This window comes from Labeo rohita, chromosome 17, assembly GCF_022985175.1.
Source record: "Labeo rohita strain BAU-BD-2019 chromosome 17, IGBB_LRoh.1.0, whole genome shotgun sequence".
NCBI classification, from domain to species: domain Eukaryota; kingdom Metazoa; phylum Chordata; class Actinopteri; order Cypriniformes; family Cyprinidae; genus Labeo; species Labeo rohita.
The window spans coordinates 1,373,286-1,390,090 of NC_066885.1; the positions used below are offsets into that span (position 1 = coordinate 1,373,286).

At 32.8% G+C, this 16,805-nt stretch overlaps 3 protein-coding genes and 1 long non-coding RNA gene across 4 annotated transcripts in view; all 4 read left to right on the forward strand.

The window, feature by feature from the left end:
- The window catches only part of LOC127179682 (adhesion G-protein coupled receptor G2-like), a 202,879-nt gene extending 195,307 nt beyond the window's left edge, over nucleotides 1-7,572 (forward strand). Inside the window, exon 18 of the mRNA XM_051133360.1 lies at nucleotides 7,324-7,572. Coding sequence (XP_050989317.1) covers nucleotides 7,324-7,460 — 137 coding nt within the window. The 3' untranslated portion in view covers nucleotides 7,461-7,572. The remainder of the gene's footprint in view (nucleotides 1-7,323) is intronic.
- On the forward strand, nucleotides 6-1,347 carry LOC127179688 (uncharacterized). Its single transcript, XR_007829540.1, has 4 exons — nucleotides 6-67; nucleotides 309-389; nucleotides 477-590; nucleotides 821-1,347. It is a non-coding gene; the product is annotated as an uncharacterized LOC127179688 (long non-coding RNA).
- Nucleotides 2,884-15,685, forward strand: LOC127179686 (adhesion G-protein coupled receptor G5-like). The gene is made up of 8 exons (XM_051133371.1): nucleotides 2,884-3,466; nucleotides 3,818-3,931; nucleotides 4,011-4,047; nucleotides 4,161-4,258; nucleotides 4,482-4,612; nucleotides 4,698-4,963; nucleotides 6,787-7,029; nucleotides 15,547-15,685. Exons 1-7 carry the CDS (start codon nucleotides 3,326-3,328, stop codon nucleotides 6,819-6,821), a joined length of 822 nt encoding a protein of 273 aa, XP_050989328.1. The 5' UTR covers nucleotides 2,884-3,325; the 3' UTR covers nucleotides 6,822-7,029; nucleotides 15,547-15,685.
- The window catches only part of LOC127179684 (adhesion G-protein coupled receptor G2), a 178,849-nt gene continuing 169,760 nt past the window's right edge, over nucleotides 7,717-16,805 (forward strand). The window contains exons 1-10 of the mRNA XM_051133369.1: nucleotides 7,717-8,320; nucleotides 8,532-8,609; nucleotides 8,841-8,921; nucleotides 9,008-9,145; nucleotides 9,328-9,369; nucleotides 10,903-10,977; nucleotides 11,233-11,380; nucleotides 11,452-11,614; nucleotides 12,925-13,044; nucleotides 13,115-13,151. Of these exons, the coding sequence (XP_050989326.1) occupies nucleotides 8,257-8,320; nucleotides 8,532-8,609; nucleotides 8,841-8,921; nucleotides 9,008-9,145; nucleotides 9,328-9,369; nucleotides 10,903-10,977; nucleotides 11,233-11,380; nucleotides 11,452-11,614; nucleotides 12,925-13,044; nucleotides 13,115-13,151 (946 nt within the window). The 5' untranslated portion in view covers nucleotides 7,717-8,256. The remainder of the gene's footprint in view (nucleotides 8,321-8,531; nucleotides 8,610-8,840; nucleotides 8,922-9,007; nucleotides 9,146-9,327; nucleotides 9,370-10,902; nucleotides 10,978-11,232; nucleotides 11,381-11,451; nucleotides 11,615-12,924; nucleotides 13,045-13,114; nucleotides 13,152-16,805) is intronic.

A 16,805-nucleotide genomic window follows, 5' to 3' on the forward strand; every position in this document is an offset into this window, starting at 1 on the left:
AAACTGAAAATCTGCATCAGTTTGACAGATCAGTGTTTACGGAAGCCAAGTAACTTAACAGTTCCAGGTAATTGTGAAATATACTACTAACATGACCACTGTAAAAAAAAAAAAAAAAAAAAAAAAAAATAGAAGTTGTCATTTCTTTGTAATAAACTGTGAAATTTAATAGCAATTTCAGAGTGGAAATTGTTTCAAGGTCATGTTCTCTGTGCATGTGTGAATACTGCATTTATAATACAAAAGCACTTATTATCTGAAAGTGATGACTGAAAAACTCATTCTGTTCATTTCTGTTTTTCTTTCAGATTTAGCACTGAAATGTCAGACACCTAAATACATAAATAATGTTCACATCATGAATGTCAAACTGAACATCTCTTCTCAAGGTTAAACCTGTTTATATTTTATTTATAATCTATTCTTGAGTTCTTTAAGATATATCATCAAATGTAAATTGTTTTTTCTGGTTTCAGGAAAATGCAAAACGTACAGTTTCAAACTATCAGTTCAACGGCAGCATAAAGTCATTAGAATTAAAGAGATGGACAAAGAAATAAATCAGACATTTTTGCTAAAAACTAAAAAGTGTAAGTAATTACCCCTGAATTCAGGTGCGTGTCATCCTACAATAGAAAGTTGTGGTTATGTTGCTGTTGTTGATTGACACACTGAAATGATCTGCATAAATTTTGACAGAGTTTGTATGTTCAGTTGTTTGAGTTAACTGTATTTGTTTGGAAAAGCAGATCATGGTATAATTTTAGATTAGATTAGATTTAGTGAGTGTTGTAATAAATTCATCTCTTCCCCTCATCAGACCCGACCTGCCAGAATGTGTGGGGCAGTGGAAGTGTTGGAAGTAAGAGTTTCTCTTTTTTCATAGTTTTTTCTATTTCCATTTATATCTTCAAAAAGCGACAGAATGTGTAACACTATGCATGAGCCTGTGCTTTCATTTTAATTCGCTGATTTTATCTCATGTTTTTATGTGCATTGTTTAATTTATATCATTTTCCTGTGATATATTCAGAGGTAATTTCAAGTTAATGATGTCACAGAATTTACCGGTATTTTGAAAGTGATGTGTGAATGACAATTTCCTGTGTGAACAGTGCATTTTTGTATTTACCAGTAAATTTGTTCCAGTAATTTTACACCAATTTACTGGTATTACTGTTAAAGGGGCTAATGACTCAACTTACTCATTAAAACACTTACCGCCACCTACTGGCAGTTTTAGCTTATTATTTAGAGAATCGCTTAGTTAAAATATGGTTTCATATATCCATATTAATAAAAAATATGAACAACAACAACAACAAAAAAAAAGAATAATTAAAAGGATAGTTCACCCAAAAATGACAAAAAGAAAGAAAAAATGAAAATAAAATGAAACATTTCTTTATAAAGCTAATTTTCTATTTGATGCTTTTCTTATGCAACACAATAATGAATTAATTTCTCAGGCAGATTTGATGTGTGATTAATTAATTACAAATTTTAATCATCTGACAGCCCCAGTTAATACCAATCAATCAAGTTTTTTTAATGAATCGTCTATTTTCAGCATGACACAATATATGATTATGTGATATATAATGTCTGAAAACATAACTTTGTGAGGGTTGGAGCAGAATGCGGAGAAAGTGAAACAGCAAATGAATCAAACTGAATCATAAACTACTTCAGACCTTTTTGCAATAATGATTAATTCACGAATCGCTAGTTTTGCTTTTAATTAACAGCCGAAAAAATCTGCATGACATGAGTGCCAAAATATTATCAGGAAATGTGATTTCATTTAGAGCTATGTTTGTTTTCTGTTTTCTGTAAAGTACCTTGTTACGCCTGCAAACAAAAAAATAATTGTCTGAGCAAACTGTCTGAATGAATCAAATGGAATTGCAAGCTTTTTTAATACTTTTTGTTTTAGTGATTCATTTGCAAATACTTTTTACACAGCTGATAGAAAACACATGACACAACTGCTGAAATATTATCAGGGAGAATGACTCTCAGATCAACATATACAGTATCTCAGACAAAAAATTATCAATAACAATATGAACAAGTTTACTGGAGAGCAGCATTATTTCAGTCTAAAAATGTCAGGCTCAAGTAAGACTCAAACTGCTCAAACAAACAGTTCAATATTCTGAAAAACAACCAATCTGTGATCAGACAGGTTTTGTAAATTAAATGTCACTTTTATCACATAATCAGTTTTAACTCTCTGTTTTATTCCTGTTGTTCCTTTATTACCCTCCATGCTGTTCTAAGTATGTCTTTATTTCAAATCATACACTGCAGTTTTACACAAGTATGTCAAATTATGTGTCATTGTCTCATCAGCTTGTTTGGAAATTCCTCTTGTTGATCTTGGAAAGAAATGTAGAGGGGCTACATATAATAAAATATGTAATATGTATACATATTAAAATGCTGAAGGGTTAGGTGGTAAGTCTGTTATAAACTGACTAATTCTGGATTTATAAACTGCTTTACAGTAGTTGTTTCGATTGCCTGTTTCACACCCATTAAGTTTTGATTTCAGAATAAAAATATAGTACAATGTGACCAGACATTATATTTCTTTTCTCTAATAAAAAAAAAAAACACTAACTTGGCGTTAGATAAAATTTTAGTCAGACTATTTGTAGTTTTGATGCCATCAGTCATCAACTATGAACGTGTGTGTCAATCCCTGTGGTGTTCAGCAGCTGCAGCGCGGGATCCGATGGGTCATATTTATATCACAGATTTATACAACAATATAAACAATGTCCTGAGCTTCCAATCAAAGTACTCAGGATGTGTGTGTGTGGGTGGGGGGGGGGTTCTGATGTGTGTGTGCTTAGTCCCTGTTTCTGTGCAGGTGTACAAACTGTCTACTTCTTGTTTGTTTTGTGGCAAAAGTCAAAAGTGAAGCCCAACAAATAACGTTAGGCCTTTAACACAGAATGTACTTGCTTTGAAAAGCATGCATTTTTTGCATAAATTTACTTTATGCAAAAAAAAACTGGAACATCGCATAAAACATTTGCAAATAAAGCAGCATTTCCATCCATTGAGCCAAAGACAACAAAATCGACACTTCCTGATAAACTTGCACTAAACTTCACTGTAGGAGAAGCCACTGAATATAATAATTTTCATATATTATAAATAGTTTGCACCTCAGAGAGAGCAGACAAAACCCAATAAATGCAGTCATTGCTTTCAGAGACGGATGCTGTCCTGTAAGACAATTATACAGAAATACTTTGATGACAGACTTTGCTCAGGCATTTCAGAATGACCAAAACACTTCTGATGCCGAGCAATGATATTTGATCCGCTGGTTTGTCAAGTGCAAAGTTGCATCACTTTAAAGATTTCCAAGGAAGCTTTTGATAAATCACGTCTTGAAAACAATGGAAGTGCATTTGTTGGAGTTCTACAGTTCAAAAACATAGGAAACAAGGTACTGCATGCATGTTGTTTTTTATTTTAAAGCAGAGATCTCAAACTCAGTTCCTGGAGGGCTGCAGCTCTGCAGAGTTTAGCTCCAACCAGCTCCAACTCACACCTGATTGGAGTTTCTAGTAATCCTGAAGACCTTGATTAGCTGGATCAGGTGTGTTTGATTAGGGCTGGAGCAAAAATGTGGAGAGCTGTCAGTGGCCCTCCAGGAATTGAGTTTGAGACCACTGTTTTAAAGTTTTGTATGGAAATATTCTTAAAAGTTTCTACTTATGGACAAATGTTTTTGATCAGTTATATTCATACACATTTATATTTAATTCATGATTGCTCTCTTGGTTTTTGATTTTAGGATGAAACTAAAAATCAGACTATTTTGAACAATGAGGTTTATGGAATAACGATGAGGGCCAATATCACCAACCTTACTAACAGTATTGACATGTTCTTTACAAATAATGAAATGGTAATAAAGTTTTTTTATAGAACTTACTTTGTTATAATGACCAGATATTGTGAAAATTCAGATAAACATGTTCTTTCAGGAGCGTAAGGCATCCTGCAGATCTTGGGATGGCAAAGGTAAATTTATTTAAGGTGAATTTATGGTTGTCCTGATCAGTTTCAACAAAAAGTTTATTTTATATAATTAATTTTTATAATCAGTCTCATTTGTCACTCTCTTCTCACTGAAGGAGAACTTAACTGGACGACATCTGGCTGTGAGACAGAAATCAATGGTAACAGCATAAAGTGCTCCTGCTCACATCTGACATTTTTTGCAGTGCTGATGGTGAGAAACTTTTCGGAGAAGAAGAATTTATGCTTTATCATTCATGTTTTATTTACAAACATCCTGTAGTCTGTGTGTACAAGCTAGTGAAGATGTAAAATATGACCAAACAAGCAAATATACAGTATACATTTAAAATTTGCCAACAAGATCTGATACATGGTAACAAACAGACAAAACAGACAATAATCCATTAGCTGATCTGTGTGTTTTGTTTTCTCAGATCCCTCAGTCTCAGTCAGATGCAAATAAAACGGCGCCGCATCTGGAATCATTGACTCTCATCACTTCTATCGGCTGCGGCATCTCCATGTTTTTTCTGTCCATCGCTTTATTCATGCATTTCCTGCTGCGGTACAGTATCTTTATATATAGTTAGTTTTGTTTACTTTAAAAAGTTGCCAAAGTTACAAGAACAGTTGTTTGTATGTTTTAACAGGAAAGCCAAATCAAATCAGGCCACGAAGATCTTGATGAACATGTTTGTGTCTTTGTGTCTACTGAATGCTGCGTTTTTGTCAAACGAGAGCGTCGCTAACACACAAGACAACACTGCGTGCGTCTTCATAGCGCTGGTCCTGCATTACTCCATGCTGGCCTCATTCACCTGGTTCTTCATTCAAGCTCTTCATATGTACTTATGGCTCATCAGACAGAACGTCACCATCACAAACTACGTGAGGAAAATCACCGTGTTGGGCTGGGGTGAGTTACAGCAAGAAAAAAAAAAAATTAAACCTGGTTTCCAACCATCTAGTCCAATTGTAAGTTCACACAAAAGAAGAAAATACTTTGCACACGAGTCATATAATTTCATGGTGTTTTGTCTTTTTTTTTCTGTTACTTTAAGAGCATCTGAACACTTACTTTAGTATCACTGAGATACTATTATTTTAGTTTTAGTGATTTTGGCAAATCGAAATTAAACTAAATGAAAATGATTAATGTTGTTTTGGCAACTAACTGAAACAAAAGTATTTTTAATTATTATTATTATTATTATTTTACTAGATTTAGGTTTAGTTTTTAACTATAGGGTTTCTAACTTCAGAAAAGAAAAATAAAGGACAATTGTGATTCTTTATAGGAAAATAAGGGACGCTCAAAATATTGTTACTGTACCACAGTGTATGTAATTTCCATGCATCTGCAGTTAAGTATGTGTATAAATGATGTTTTGCATAACCTATTTATGTACAATTATTCTGAAATGAAGTTTAATGTTATACAAAAAAATATCAGTCAAGTTACACACAAACCATCAGCCTGAGTAAATTGCACCCCTATAGATTTGTGATTGCACAAGTGGTGTAGTAAATTAGGAGGCAGACATACTGTGAAATTGCATGCGTACAGTATATACCAGAGGTCGCATTAACCGAAAATGTCTCTGTCACCGACAGAAATTTTGTATTAGTGACGGAAAAATCTGAAGGCCATCCGTCATTTTGACAGATTACACTGAGGGTGATTTACTTTAAATTGTAGCTGTAATTCCCACCCCTGTCCAGTTGGTGGCGAGTGCGCTCCAGTGTGGCAGTAGAGCACGGGATACAGAACAAAAAATAAACTATCACAAATGTTTTCCTATGCGTTTGATTACGCACAGGCGAGTACACAGAAGCTACAATGATCAATCCTGCTACATGTAAGAGTGCTAAAACTGTATTTATTGCTTGAATTTCCTAAGGAAATTGACAGAATTTGAAATCTGAGACTTTGTTTCGTATCAAAAGTCTAAGCCTAGCCAATTGTTATTTATTGGAAGGAAGACACTATGTCTATTCATCAACTGAAACAGCACAGACCAAGAGATCGATTGTGATTTAGGAATCGATATTGGTTCATTAAAATGAGAATCCATTACTTTTTTATTTATTTTTATTTTTTACCCAGCTGTAAGGTATTTTGTAAACACTGCGGTGTTGTCCTGTAGGTTTATGATTAAAAACGAAAAGTGAACAAAAATGAAAGCAATTAAATGTGTTATTCTCATTAAAATATGAAAATTAAAATGATGGGTAATAATGGATTATGACGGAATTTTTACGTTAAAGTTGAAGTCTAGTGCAACCTCTGGTATATACATATGGCATAAAATTAGAAAGCAATAATTAAGCTTTTTTTGTTTGTTTGTTTGTTTTTTTTTTTGTTTTAAATAGCACTTAAAATTTTGAACTAAATTGTTATTGCAACCATGTAGCCTCAATGAATGAACAAATATTTTTGGCTGTTTTTAGGTTGTTGTTGGCTTTTAATGCTTAAATTTGTGCTTTAATGAGGTCCAAGTTTAAGAATACACTAGAAGTTAAAAATGTAAAAAATGTAGGCTGTATTTTTTCTTTATTTATCTCTGTGTGTTTTCAGTGTGTCCAGTTCCAATAGTCGTAGTTATCGCTTCAGTCAGAGAATACAAATCAGTGATCCTAAACGCAACTTCTGAAAAATCACAAGAATGTAAGTTGTCAAAAATCCATATATTTATACATTCATACATCATAATTATATTTCATTATGTTTAATTCCAGGTGCTGGATTACAAATGCTTGCATTCACTACATAGTGAACATCGGCTACTACACTTTAGTTTTCATCTTAACGACAGGAATCTTCATCATGATTGTCACTAAGGTCATTCAGGCCAGAATCATAAGAGCGACTGACGGCAAGAGAAAGACGTTCAGAAAGCAGCTGATGATGGTGTTGAGTTTGTTCCTACTCTTCGGTCTGACGTGGTCTGTGATGTTCTTCAGTTATGAACTCGTTTCAGGGTGAGAAACAATCACATGCATCAGTGCATTTGCTTTAGTAGAACGCTTCTATTTTTCCTACAGATTTCAGCTAATTATTTTATTTCATTAATGTTTTTCAAAAATTATTTTTAATGTTTAGTTGTCATATTTGTAAGTTTTTTACTTTTTTATTAAATATTAGTTTTTTTTTTTAACTATTTAATTATAAAGGGCTATAATAGTGCTTACACTAATATGATTAATATGAGCAAAAGTCAGATTATTTTTGGTTAATATTTTTTTTAAATAAGCTTCTCTGATCCTTCTTTTCAGGGTTTTTCCTCTTCCTGTATTACTACCACATTCACAGTGACGTTGCGGGTCATTTCTCTGATGAGCCAAAAAGCACAGACTCCAACACAACCAACGCTCAATCCAGCATTAATGCTGTGGAAAATATTTATGACTAGCATAATTAATACTTCAATGTCTGACTTTCCTTCTCTTAATGATGTACATAAGATTATGACCCTAAAAGCGTCAGTTTTACTGAAACCCACTCAAAAAAAAAAAAAAAGAAAATCATTAAAACTTGACTGAATTGTGCTTTCAAATCTCTGATATGATCTGATATGACTCTTGTTACATTTATTGAGCATCATAATCATCCATGTGTGTGTCAGAGTGACTCAAACAACACTGAACCTTATTTAGAGAACAAACTTACATTTTCAGGATGAATGTCATGCTTTTGGTTTCAGACATTTGCATTGTCATTTCATAAAGCAACACACTAAAATCCATGCACACGGAAGTGAAACATATTTGGTTACTGGAAAACTTACATTATCTGTATTTAAATCATGTCAGATATCCACTAATGAAAGTTACTTTATTATTTGCATCTTCAAATTGTTTCTACTATTATTAAATGTTTGTAAATATTTGTGTACTGTTATCTAAGCAAAAATGACTTGATATACTGGATCTACTAAATAGAACCAGATACTAAAATTTTCAGTTAAAATGCCAAATAAACATGATTTGCATGTTTTCAACTGAACTTTATGCTAATGTCTAGCGCCCCTGAGCTACGGCTCATAACCAAACAGTTTCATATGTGGACGCATCAAACTCTCTCAACTCCTGGACTGTGGACTTTACTTCAAGAATGTTATAAGAAAATGATTAAAAATGTATTAGCTCTGTCTGAAGAAAACTAAATTAAACATTTTTATCTCTAACAAGCAGTTGTTTCTGGGAATTATGTCTTGTCAAAAGCAGAATCTGCTGTGGCTGATGATCGTCTCTTGCGCTCTGTGCCAGATAAGTATGTTGCTTTAAAAAACACGTTTATTAACTTAAAGAGATGTATATGCTAAAGAAAATGCTGTTAGGTGAACATTAAAAAAAGTAAATGTAAGCAAAAATAATTAATAAAAAAAGATTATATGACTGTAAATTTTGGTAAATTAATTTTGCTAAGTAATATAAAGCGTTACATCATTATATAACAGTCTAATAATGCTGTGTTTGTGCAGCCCGCTTAAACAAACTGAAAATCAGCATTAGTTTGACAGATCGATGTTTCCAGGAGCCAAGTAACTTAACAGTTCCAGGTAATTGTGAAATATACTACTAACATGACCACTGTTTAAATTAAAATAAATAAAAGTTGTCATTTCTTTGTAATAACCTGTGAAATGTAATAGCAATTTCAGAGTGGACAGTGTTTCAAGGTCATGTTCTCTGTGCATGTGTGAATACTGAATATTTATAACATCAAAGCACTTATTATTTGAAAGTGATGTCTCATAAACTCATTCTGTTCATTTCTGTTTTTCTTTCAGATTTAGCACTGATATGTCAGACATTTGATGACATAAATAATTTTCACATAATGAATGTCAAACTGAACATCTCTTCTCAAGGTTAAACCTGCTTATATTTTATTTATAATCCATTACAGAAGTATTAAGTAGTATCATCAAATGTAAAATGTTTTCTCTGGTTTCAGGACAATGCAAAACGTACAGTTTCAAACTAACAGTTCAAGGGCAGAAAAAAGAAATCAGAATGAAAGAGATGGTCACAGACATAAACAGGACATTTTTGCTAAAAACTAAAAAGTGTGAGCAATTAACCCGGAATTCAGGTGTGTGTCATCCTACAATAGACACAGTGTTAGTGTGGAAAGTTGTGGCTCTGTTACTTTGTTGTCATTTAACTGTATCCAAAGCATAAGTTCCTGAGTTTGGAAAAGTAGATCATGGTATAATTTTAGATTAGATTAGATTTAGTGAGCGCTGTAATAAATACATCTCTTCCCTTCATTAGACCCGACCTGCAAGAATCTGTGGGGAAGTGGAAAGGGTAGAAGTAAGAGTTTTCATAGTGTTTTATATTTCCATTTATATCACAAAGCAACAGAATGTGCAACATGTCACTATGCATGAGCCTGTGCTTTCATTTTAATTCCCTGATTTTATCTCATGTTTTTACGTGCATTATTTAATTTATATAATTTTCCTGTGATATATTCAGCGGTAATTTCCAGTTAATGATGTCACAGAATTTACCGGTATTTTGAAAGTGATGTGTGAATGGCGCTTTACCGGTAGAAGGAGGGAACATCATAGCCTGTGTGAACAGCACATTTTTCTATTTACCAGTAAATTTGTTCCAGTAATTTTACACCAATTTACTGGTATTACTGTGAAATGGGCTAATGACTCAACTTACTCGTTAAGACATTTACTGCCACCTACTGGCAGTTTTAGCTTATTATTTAAAGTATTACTTCATTAAAAAATTTCATATTTCCATATTAATAAAAAAAAAATGAAAAAAAAAAAAAGGATAATTAAAAGCATAGTTCACCCAAAAATAAAAAATGAAAAAAAAAATAAAATAAAATTTGATTCTCTTCTTATTTAACACAATAATGACTTTAAAATATCTTTTGGGAGGACATTTCTCAGCCAGATTTGATGTGCTTTTAGATTAATTACATTAATTAATCGCCCCATTGTGCAATTAATTACAAATTTTAATCAAGTCAATCAAGTTTTTTTTTTTTTTTAAATCAATCTCCTGTTTTCAACATGACACAATATATGTTTATGTGATAAATGAAAAAACATGAAATACTGAAGATGTTACAAATATAAATAAGCACACATTGTCATCAGAGATTCAGACCAGTGACTAACTTTCTGAGGGTTGGAGCAGAATGCAGCGAAAGTGAAATAGCAAATGGGTGATTTTCTATTGCTATTCCAAAATGAGAGGGTCATAACTCGTGAGGCATTGAAAATGCAATTGCAAATGGACTTTGCGTTTCCATTTAAAATTTCGCAGATAAGTTACATACACAGAAAAGAAAATGGAAACACAAATGAGCCATCTGCAATTGCGTTTGGATAATGTCTCAATGTATGCGTCAATAAACTGAAAATGCAATTGCAAATGCAATTTGAATGAATGAATGAATCAAACTGAATCATAAACTATTTTAGACCTTTTTGCAATAGTGATTAATTTTCAAATCGCTAGTTTTGATTCCAATTAACAGCCGAATGAAACATGCATGACATCATTGCCAAAATATTTTCAGGAAATGTAACTTCATTTAAATATTTTTGTTTTCTGTTTTGTAAAGTACCCTGTTATGGCTGCAAACAAAAAATTCAATGTCTGAGCAAACTGTCTGACTTGCAAGCTTTATCGGAACCTTTTGCTATATTGATTAATTTGCAAATCATTAATTATAAACAGCTGATAGAAAACACATTACACAACTGTATCAATAACAATAGGAATATTTTTACTGGAGCACAGCATTATTTCAGTGTAAAAAATGTCAGGCTTGAGCACACAAGTACGTTGAACTATGTGTTATTGTCTCATCAGCTTGTTTGGAAATTCCTCTTGTTGATCCTAGAAAGAAATGTAGAGGGACTACATATGATGATGATATCTGCAAAGGTAAGTCTGTTCCCAAAAAAATATTTTTCAGTAGTTGTTTCATCAGCTGCCTGTTTCACATCAAAGTTTGCACAAAGTTTACACTTTTTTTTTTTTTTTTCAAATTATTAGTCCATTTTGTATATCATTAATAAATATGTGAACCGATGAACATGTGCATATAAATATTAGAATGCTAAAACTATAATGTTTATAGGTTTATAAACACTAAGCGACACCTAGATCACTTTAATCTCTTTTATTTCTGTTTGGAAGAGAGCAAAGGAAACAGTTACGTTCTGCGTTTCATTAATAGTAAATGGATGTGTGTGACCTGCCACACCAATGTCACTCTGAAACCACATGAGGTTATTTACAATATGTCTGTTCAAGATGATGGAGATGTTGATCTCTCAGAAGCATCGTAAGTGTGTGATTATCAGTGAATTTAAATGTACTATTACAGAATTCAAAGTAATGAAATCAATTTTGCAGAGAGTACATGAACAAAATGGAATCTAAGATGGAAGAGATGACAAAATACAATATAAGCAAAGCAGGGATCATCATGGGGGATGCTATTGGTGTTCTTCATCTACAAGCCAAAAATACAAAAACCAAAGACATATGCTACTCTTCAGATGAGGACATTATAAACGTAAGACTTCAGAAACATTAAAACATGATATGAATCCTCATTTATCATGCTAATTCTTCTTTTCACAGGATGTTGATTGTCAAAGTGACCTGAATGCAAACTTTCCCTGGTCTGTAAAGATTTCCAGTGAGGCTTTTAATAAATCATGACAAGAAAACAATGGAATAGCGTTTCTTGGAATTCTACAATTCTACACATGTATAGTGATGAAAGCCAAAATATTAAATGTGATAGATGAATATTTACTGAGTAATCCACTATTTTGTAGAGGGAGGTCAAAAAGGCAATTTTCACCTTAGATTCAGAGTCAAGTTACAGGGGGGTAAAAATGACTTTAGAAAGATGGCAGCATCATAATGTTGTCATGCAAAAGAAGAATATTTATGGCATTCAGGTATTTTCAATGCAGTTGTCTTGACAGAAAGAAACAAGATACATTTTTAATTTTAACATTATTTGTTCTTCAGACATTCCTCTTTAAAAGAAAATAAGTCTCATAATTTTGCAAACTGACCCACATTTGGTTTTTGACCTCTGAAAATGTGTACATTTTAACAATTTACTCCTGGAGCCATATTGACATTCCAGTATCTCTGAAACTAAACCATACAGGGCCTTAAAAATTAAGATGCCAAAAGGAAAGTTGGCTAAGACCCAATATCTAAAAGGACATTAAGATATCTTTAATGTTTCTTGAGTTACAGGCATGCAAACATCGGAGAAAAACTTGAAAAGTGCAGTTTCCCCATTTTTGAAAGGTCACCACTGGCACATAATACAACAAAGATTGATAAAGTCAACAGATTTTACTAACAGAACTACCAATATCTGTGTAAAAATAACATTATGATGCTGCCATATTTCTGAAGTCATTTTTACACCCCTATAACTTGACTGAATTTCAGGTGAAAATTGCCATTTTGACCTCCCTCTACAAAATAGTATATTACTCAGTAAATATTCATCCATGACATTTAATATTTTGGCTTCAATCACTATACATGTGTCTTCAGAAAAACATTAGCAAAATCAAAAATTTGACCCAGGGAAGTTTTTGAAATTTGGTTGATGTGACACAGAATTACCCAATTCTGTCATCATTACATTTTGGGGAACACAAAGTGAAATTTTAAATGTTTATCCTCTTTACCACCCTAAATTATTATTATTATTATTTTAACTTTATGTTCTTCTGAAAATATTACACGATATAAGACATTTTTTGTTCAACTATTCTTTTGACAAATGTATTGCATTCACACACACTTATATCTGATTAATGATTGCTCTATTCTTGGTTTATGATTTAGAATGAATTTCAGAGTGAAAAATTCACTGTTTTGAACAATGAGGTTTATGGAATAACGATGAGGGCGAATATCACCAACCTTACTGACAATATTGAAATGATCTTTACAAAAAACCATCAGGTAATGAAGGTTTGTTGCAAAACATATATTACACCGTGAAATCAAAATGAAAATAAACGTGTTCTTACAGGTCGGTGAGCCTTCCTGCGTTTCTTGGGATGGAAAAGGTACATTCATTTATGGCTGTACTGATCAGTTCCTATCAACAAACCCAATTTATTTTCTATAATTAATTTCATTTGTGATTTTATTTTCTATGAAGGAGAACTTAACTGGACGACATCCGGCTGTGAGACAGAAATAATCAACAATAACACCATAAAGTGCTCCTGCTCACATCTGACGTGCTTTTCAGTGATAAAGGTGAGAAGCTTCTCAGAGAAGAACTTACACTTTTATAATTCATGTTCCATTAAAGATCCTATCAATATCTTTTAGTCCACACATGCAAGTGAACACGTAAAAGATGACAAAACAAGCACACGTGCATTTAAAACTCTGATCTGATTCTTGCTAATAAACAACAAATGGTTTTAAAAATACTTTAAAAATAGTTGATCTGCTTTGTTGTGTTTTCTCTGATCCTTCAGCGTCTGCCAAATGTAAAAATCACAGCGCCACATCAAGAATCACCGACTTCTATCACTTCTATCGGCTGCAGCATCTCCATGTTTTTTATGGCCATCGCTTTATTCATGCATTTCCTGCTACGGTAGAGTATCTTAACGTTTATCATATAATTACTGCTGTTTAGTAATCAATATTCACAAATACTACATTAAGAAACTATTTTCTCTCAGAAATTGCTAGTAAATGTCACAAATAATGACAAAGAAAAGTTGTTTGTATGTTTTAACAGGAAAGGCAAATCAAATCAGGCCACGAAGATCTTGATGAACATGTTTGTGTCTTTGTGTCTACTGAATGCTGCGTTTTTGTCAAACGAGAGCGTCGCTAACACACAAGACAACACTGTGTGCGTCTTCATAGCGCTGGTCCTGCAAAAAAATATATTGCACATGAGTCATATGAACTACTGTCAAGATAATTTTATGTTTGGTTTTGTCCTTTTCTCGAGCTGTTCCTGTAAGCGCATCTGAACGCTTACTTTAGTCATTATAGTATCATTGAGACACTATTAGTTTTTATTAATATTTAGAATCAATTTTATTTTATTTTATTTTCATTTTTCAAGTTTTAGCAATTTTTTAAGTTTTAATATATTCATATATACATATTTTCTTTTAGTAGAAGTATTATTACTTGTAAATATGACCTTGGACCACAAAACCAGTCTTAAGTATCACGGGTATATTTTTAGCAACAGCCAAAAATACATTGTATGGGTCAAAATGATACATTTTTCTTTTATGCCAAAAATCATTAGGATATTAAGTAAAGATCATATTTCACAAAGATATTTTGTAAATTTCCCACCATAAATACATCAAAACTTATTTTTTGATTAGTAACATGCATTGCTAAGAACTTCATTTGGACAACTTTAAAGGCGATTTCAATATTTTGATTTCTTTGCACCCTCAGATTCCAGATATTCAAATAGTTGTATCTCGAAAAAATATTATCCTATCCTAACAAACCATACATCAATGGAAAGCTTATTTATTCAGCTTTCGGATGATGTATAAATCTTAAGTTTTGTGGTCCAGGGTCACATATGTCTATATTGTTTTTATAGTTTTTTTTTTTCTCGTTTTAGTTATTTTAGCATAACGAAATTAAACTAAATGAAAATGGGAAATGCTTTGATAACTAGCTGAAATGAAATAAGTTTTTCAGTATCAATAATAATAATAATAATAATTATTATTATTATTATTATTGTTGTTGTTTTGTTTTTCACTACAATATTCCTTGTCTCTGTGTGTTTTCAGTGTGTCCAGCTCTGATAGTCGTAGTTATAGTTTCTGTAGGAGGATATAAAGCAGTGATCCTAAACGCTGGAAAAATCACACGAATGTAAGTTATTGTGATATCACAAATAAATACATTCATGAATGTCTTCTGAATGTCTTCTAAATAATATTTCATTCTCTTTAATTACAGGTGCTGGATTACAAATCCTTACATTCACTACATAGTGAACATCGGCTACTACACTTTAGTTTTCATCTTCACGACAGGAATCTTCATCATCATCGTCACTAAGGTCGTTCAGGCCAGAATCATAAGAGCGACTGACGGCAAGAGAAAGATGTTCAGAAAGCAGCTGATGATGGTGTTGAGTTTGTTCCTGCTCTTCGGTCTGACGTGGTCTGTGATGTTCTTCAGTTATGGAGCGATGATCATTCCCTCATATTACATATTCACTGTGCTCAACTCGTTTCAGGGTGAGACACAATCACATTCATCAGTGCATTTAGAAGTTTTTTTTTTTTTCTCCAATTATTTTATTAATTATAAGGGGGTTTTGAATGGAGTTATATGATTCATTTGACCAATCATATAACCATTTGATTATTTTTGGTTAGTTAAAAAATTATGCAAATGTATTTGAATTAGTTGAAATAAGTTTTTCTGATTCTTTTTTTCCTCCCTCAGGGTTTTTCCTCTTCCTGTATTACTACCACATTCGCAATGATGTTGCGGGTCATTTCTCAGATGATCCGGATAACAACGACTCCAACACAATCATCTCTCAGTCCAGCATTAATGCTTTAGAAGATTTTTAAAAACCAGCATAATTATGACAGAAGGCTTTCTTTGTCTCAGACTTCCTTAGACTGTTTTCCTGAAATGGTTTGTACAGTCATTGTTTTAGGGGAAACTGTAATCTCAACAGAATCAAACTCAAAAACAACACAAAGACAAATGTCACTACTAAATGAGAAGAACTGTTTAAAATGATGCACATACATGAAATTGAGCCTAAACAAGACCAACTTTAGCGAAATAATTTAAATCACATACATATATCCATGTTGACCGTTACTGTAACTGTCTGTAATTATTGTGGATGGATTAAACTTCAAATCTGCTTTTAAATCTCTGATATGATCTGACTGTTGTTTGATTTACTAAACGTTATAATCAGCCATGTATGATCGTGAGTCTGACAGCAAGATTATTAGAGGATCCCATAATCTTTCTTCTGCTTGAAGAGCTGTCTTGGGGTTAGGTGCTCCAATAAAAGTATAAATGAATAAAAAAATATTTCTATTTTTTACAAATGCATGCAAACCAAAAAAATATGGCAAACAACTGAAATCAATGGAGGACCCTTCACGTCCAAAAGTAACGCTAAAAGGGTACCTTGAGCATCAAAAGTGACGCAAAAGGGTCCTGACACAGCATCAATATGTGACAAGTGGGAGTGAGAACGTGTTAGCAAAGTATTATGAAAAAGGAAGTCCTGAGTGAATGGCAAGGTACAGGATGAAATGCCCACTAGAGGAGCTCATGGACACTCCAGCTGGTGATCATGACATAGATTATGGACTGCAATCGATTTTTCCCAGTGTGTATGTTGCCCTTAAGCTTTTCCTTACCCTGCCAGTCAGCAACTGTGAAGGAGAACGCTCATATTCTCTCATGGCAAGAGTCAAAAATGAGCTAAGAACCGAAATGTGCCAAGGACGTATCAAATTTGCTGTCCTTAATGGCCATTAAATGATTATTTTACTTTCCAAACAAATACGTACAGATAATTTACTCACCCATGCAAGATGTTCATGTCTGTCTTTCTTCAGTTAATAAGAAATTATGTTTCTTGAGGAAAATATTTCAGAAATGTTCTCCATATAGTGGACTTCAATGGTGCCCTAGGGCCCTAATCCGTTTTATTTTTTCCCAAACATACA

Coding starts and splice junctions, on each gene's coding strand:
- LOC127179686 (XM_051133371.1), top strand. CDS start 3,326: ATGATATTTGATCCGCTGGTTTGTCAAGTGCAAAGTTGCATCACTTTA. Junction 3,467..3,817: donor TCAAAAACATAGGAAACAAG/GTACTGCATGCA, acceptor TTTTGATTTTAG/GATGAAACTAAAAATCAGAC. Junction 4,613..4,697: donor TTCATGCATTTCCTGCTGCG/GTACAGTATCTT, acceptor ATGTTTTAACAG/GAAAGCCAAATCAAATCAGG.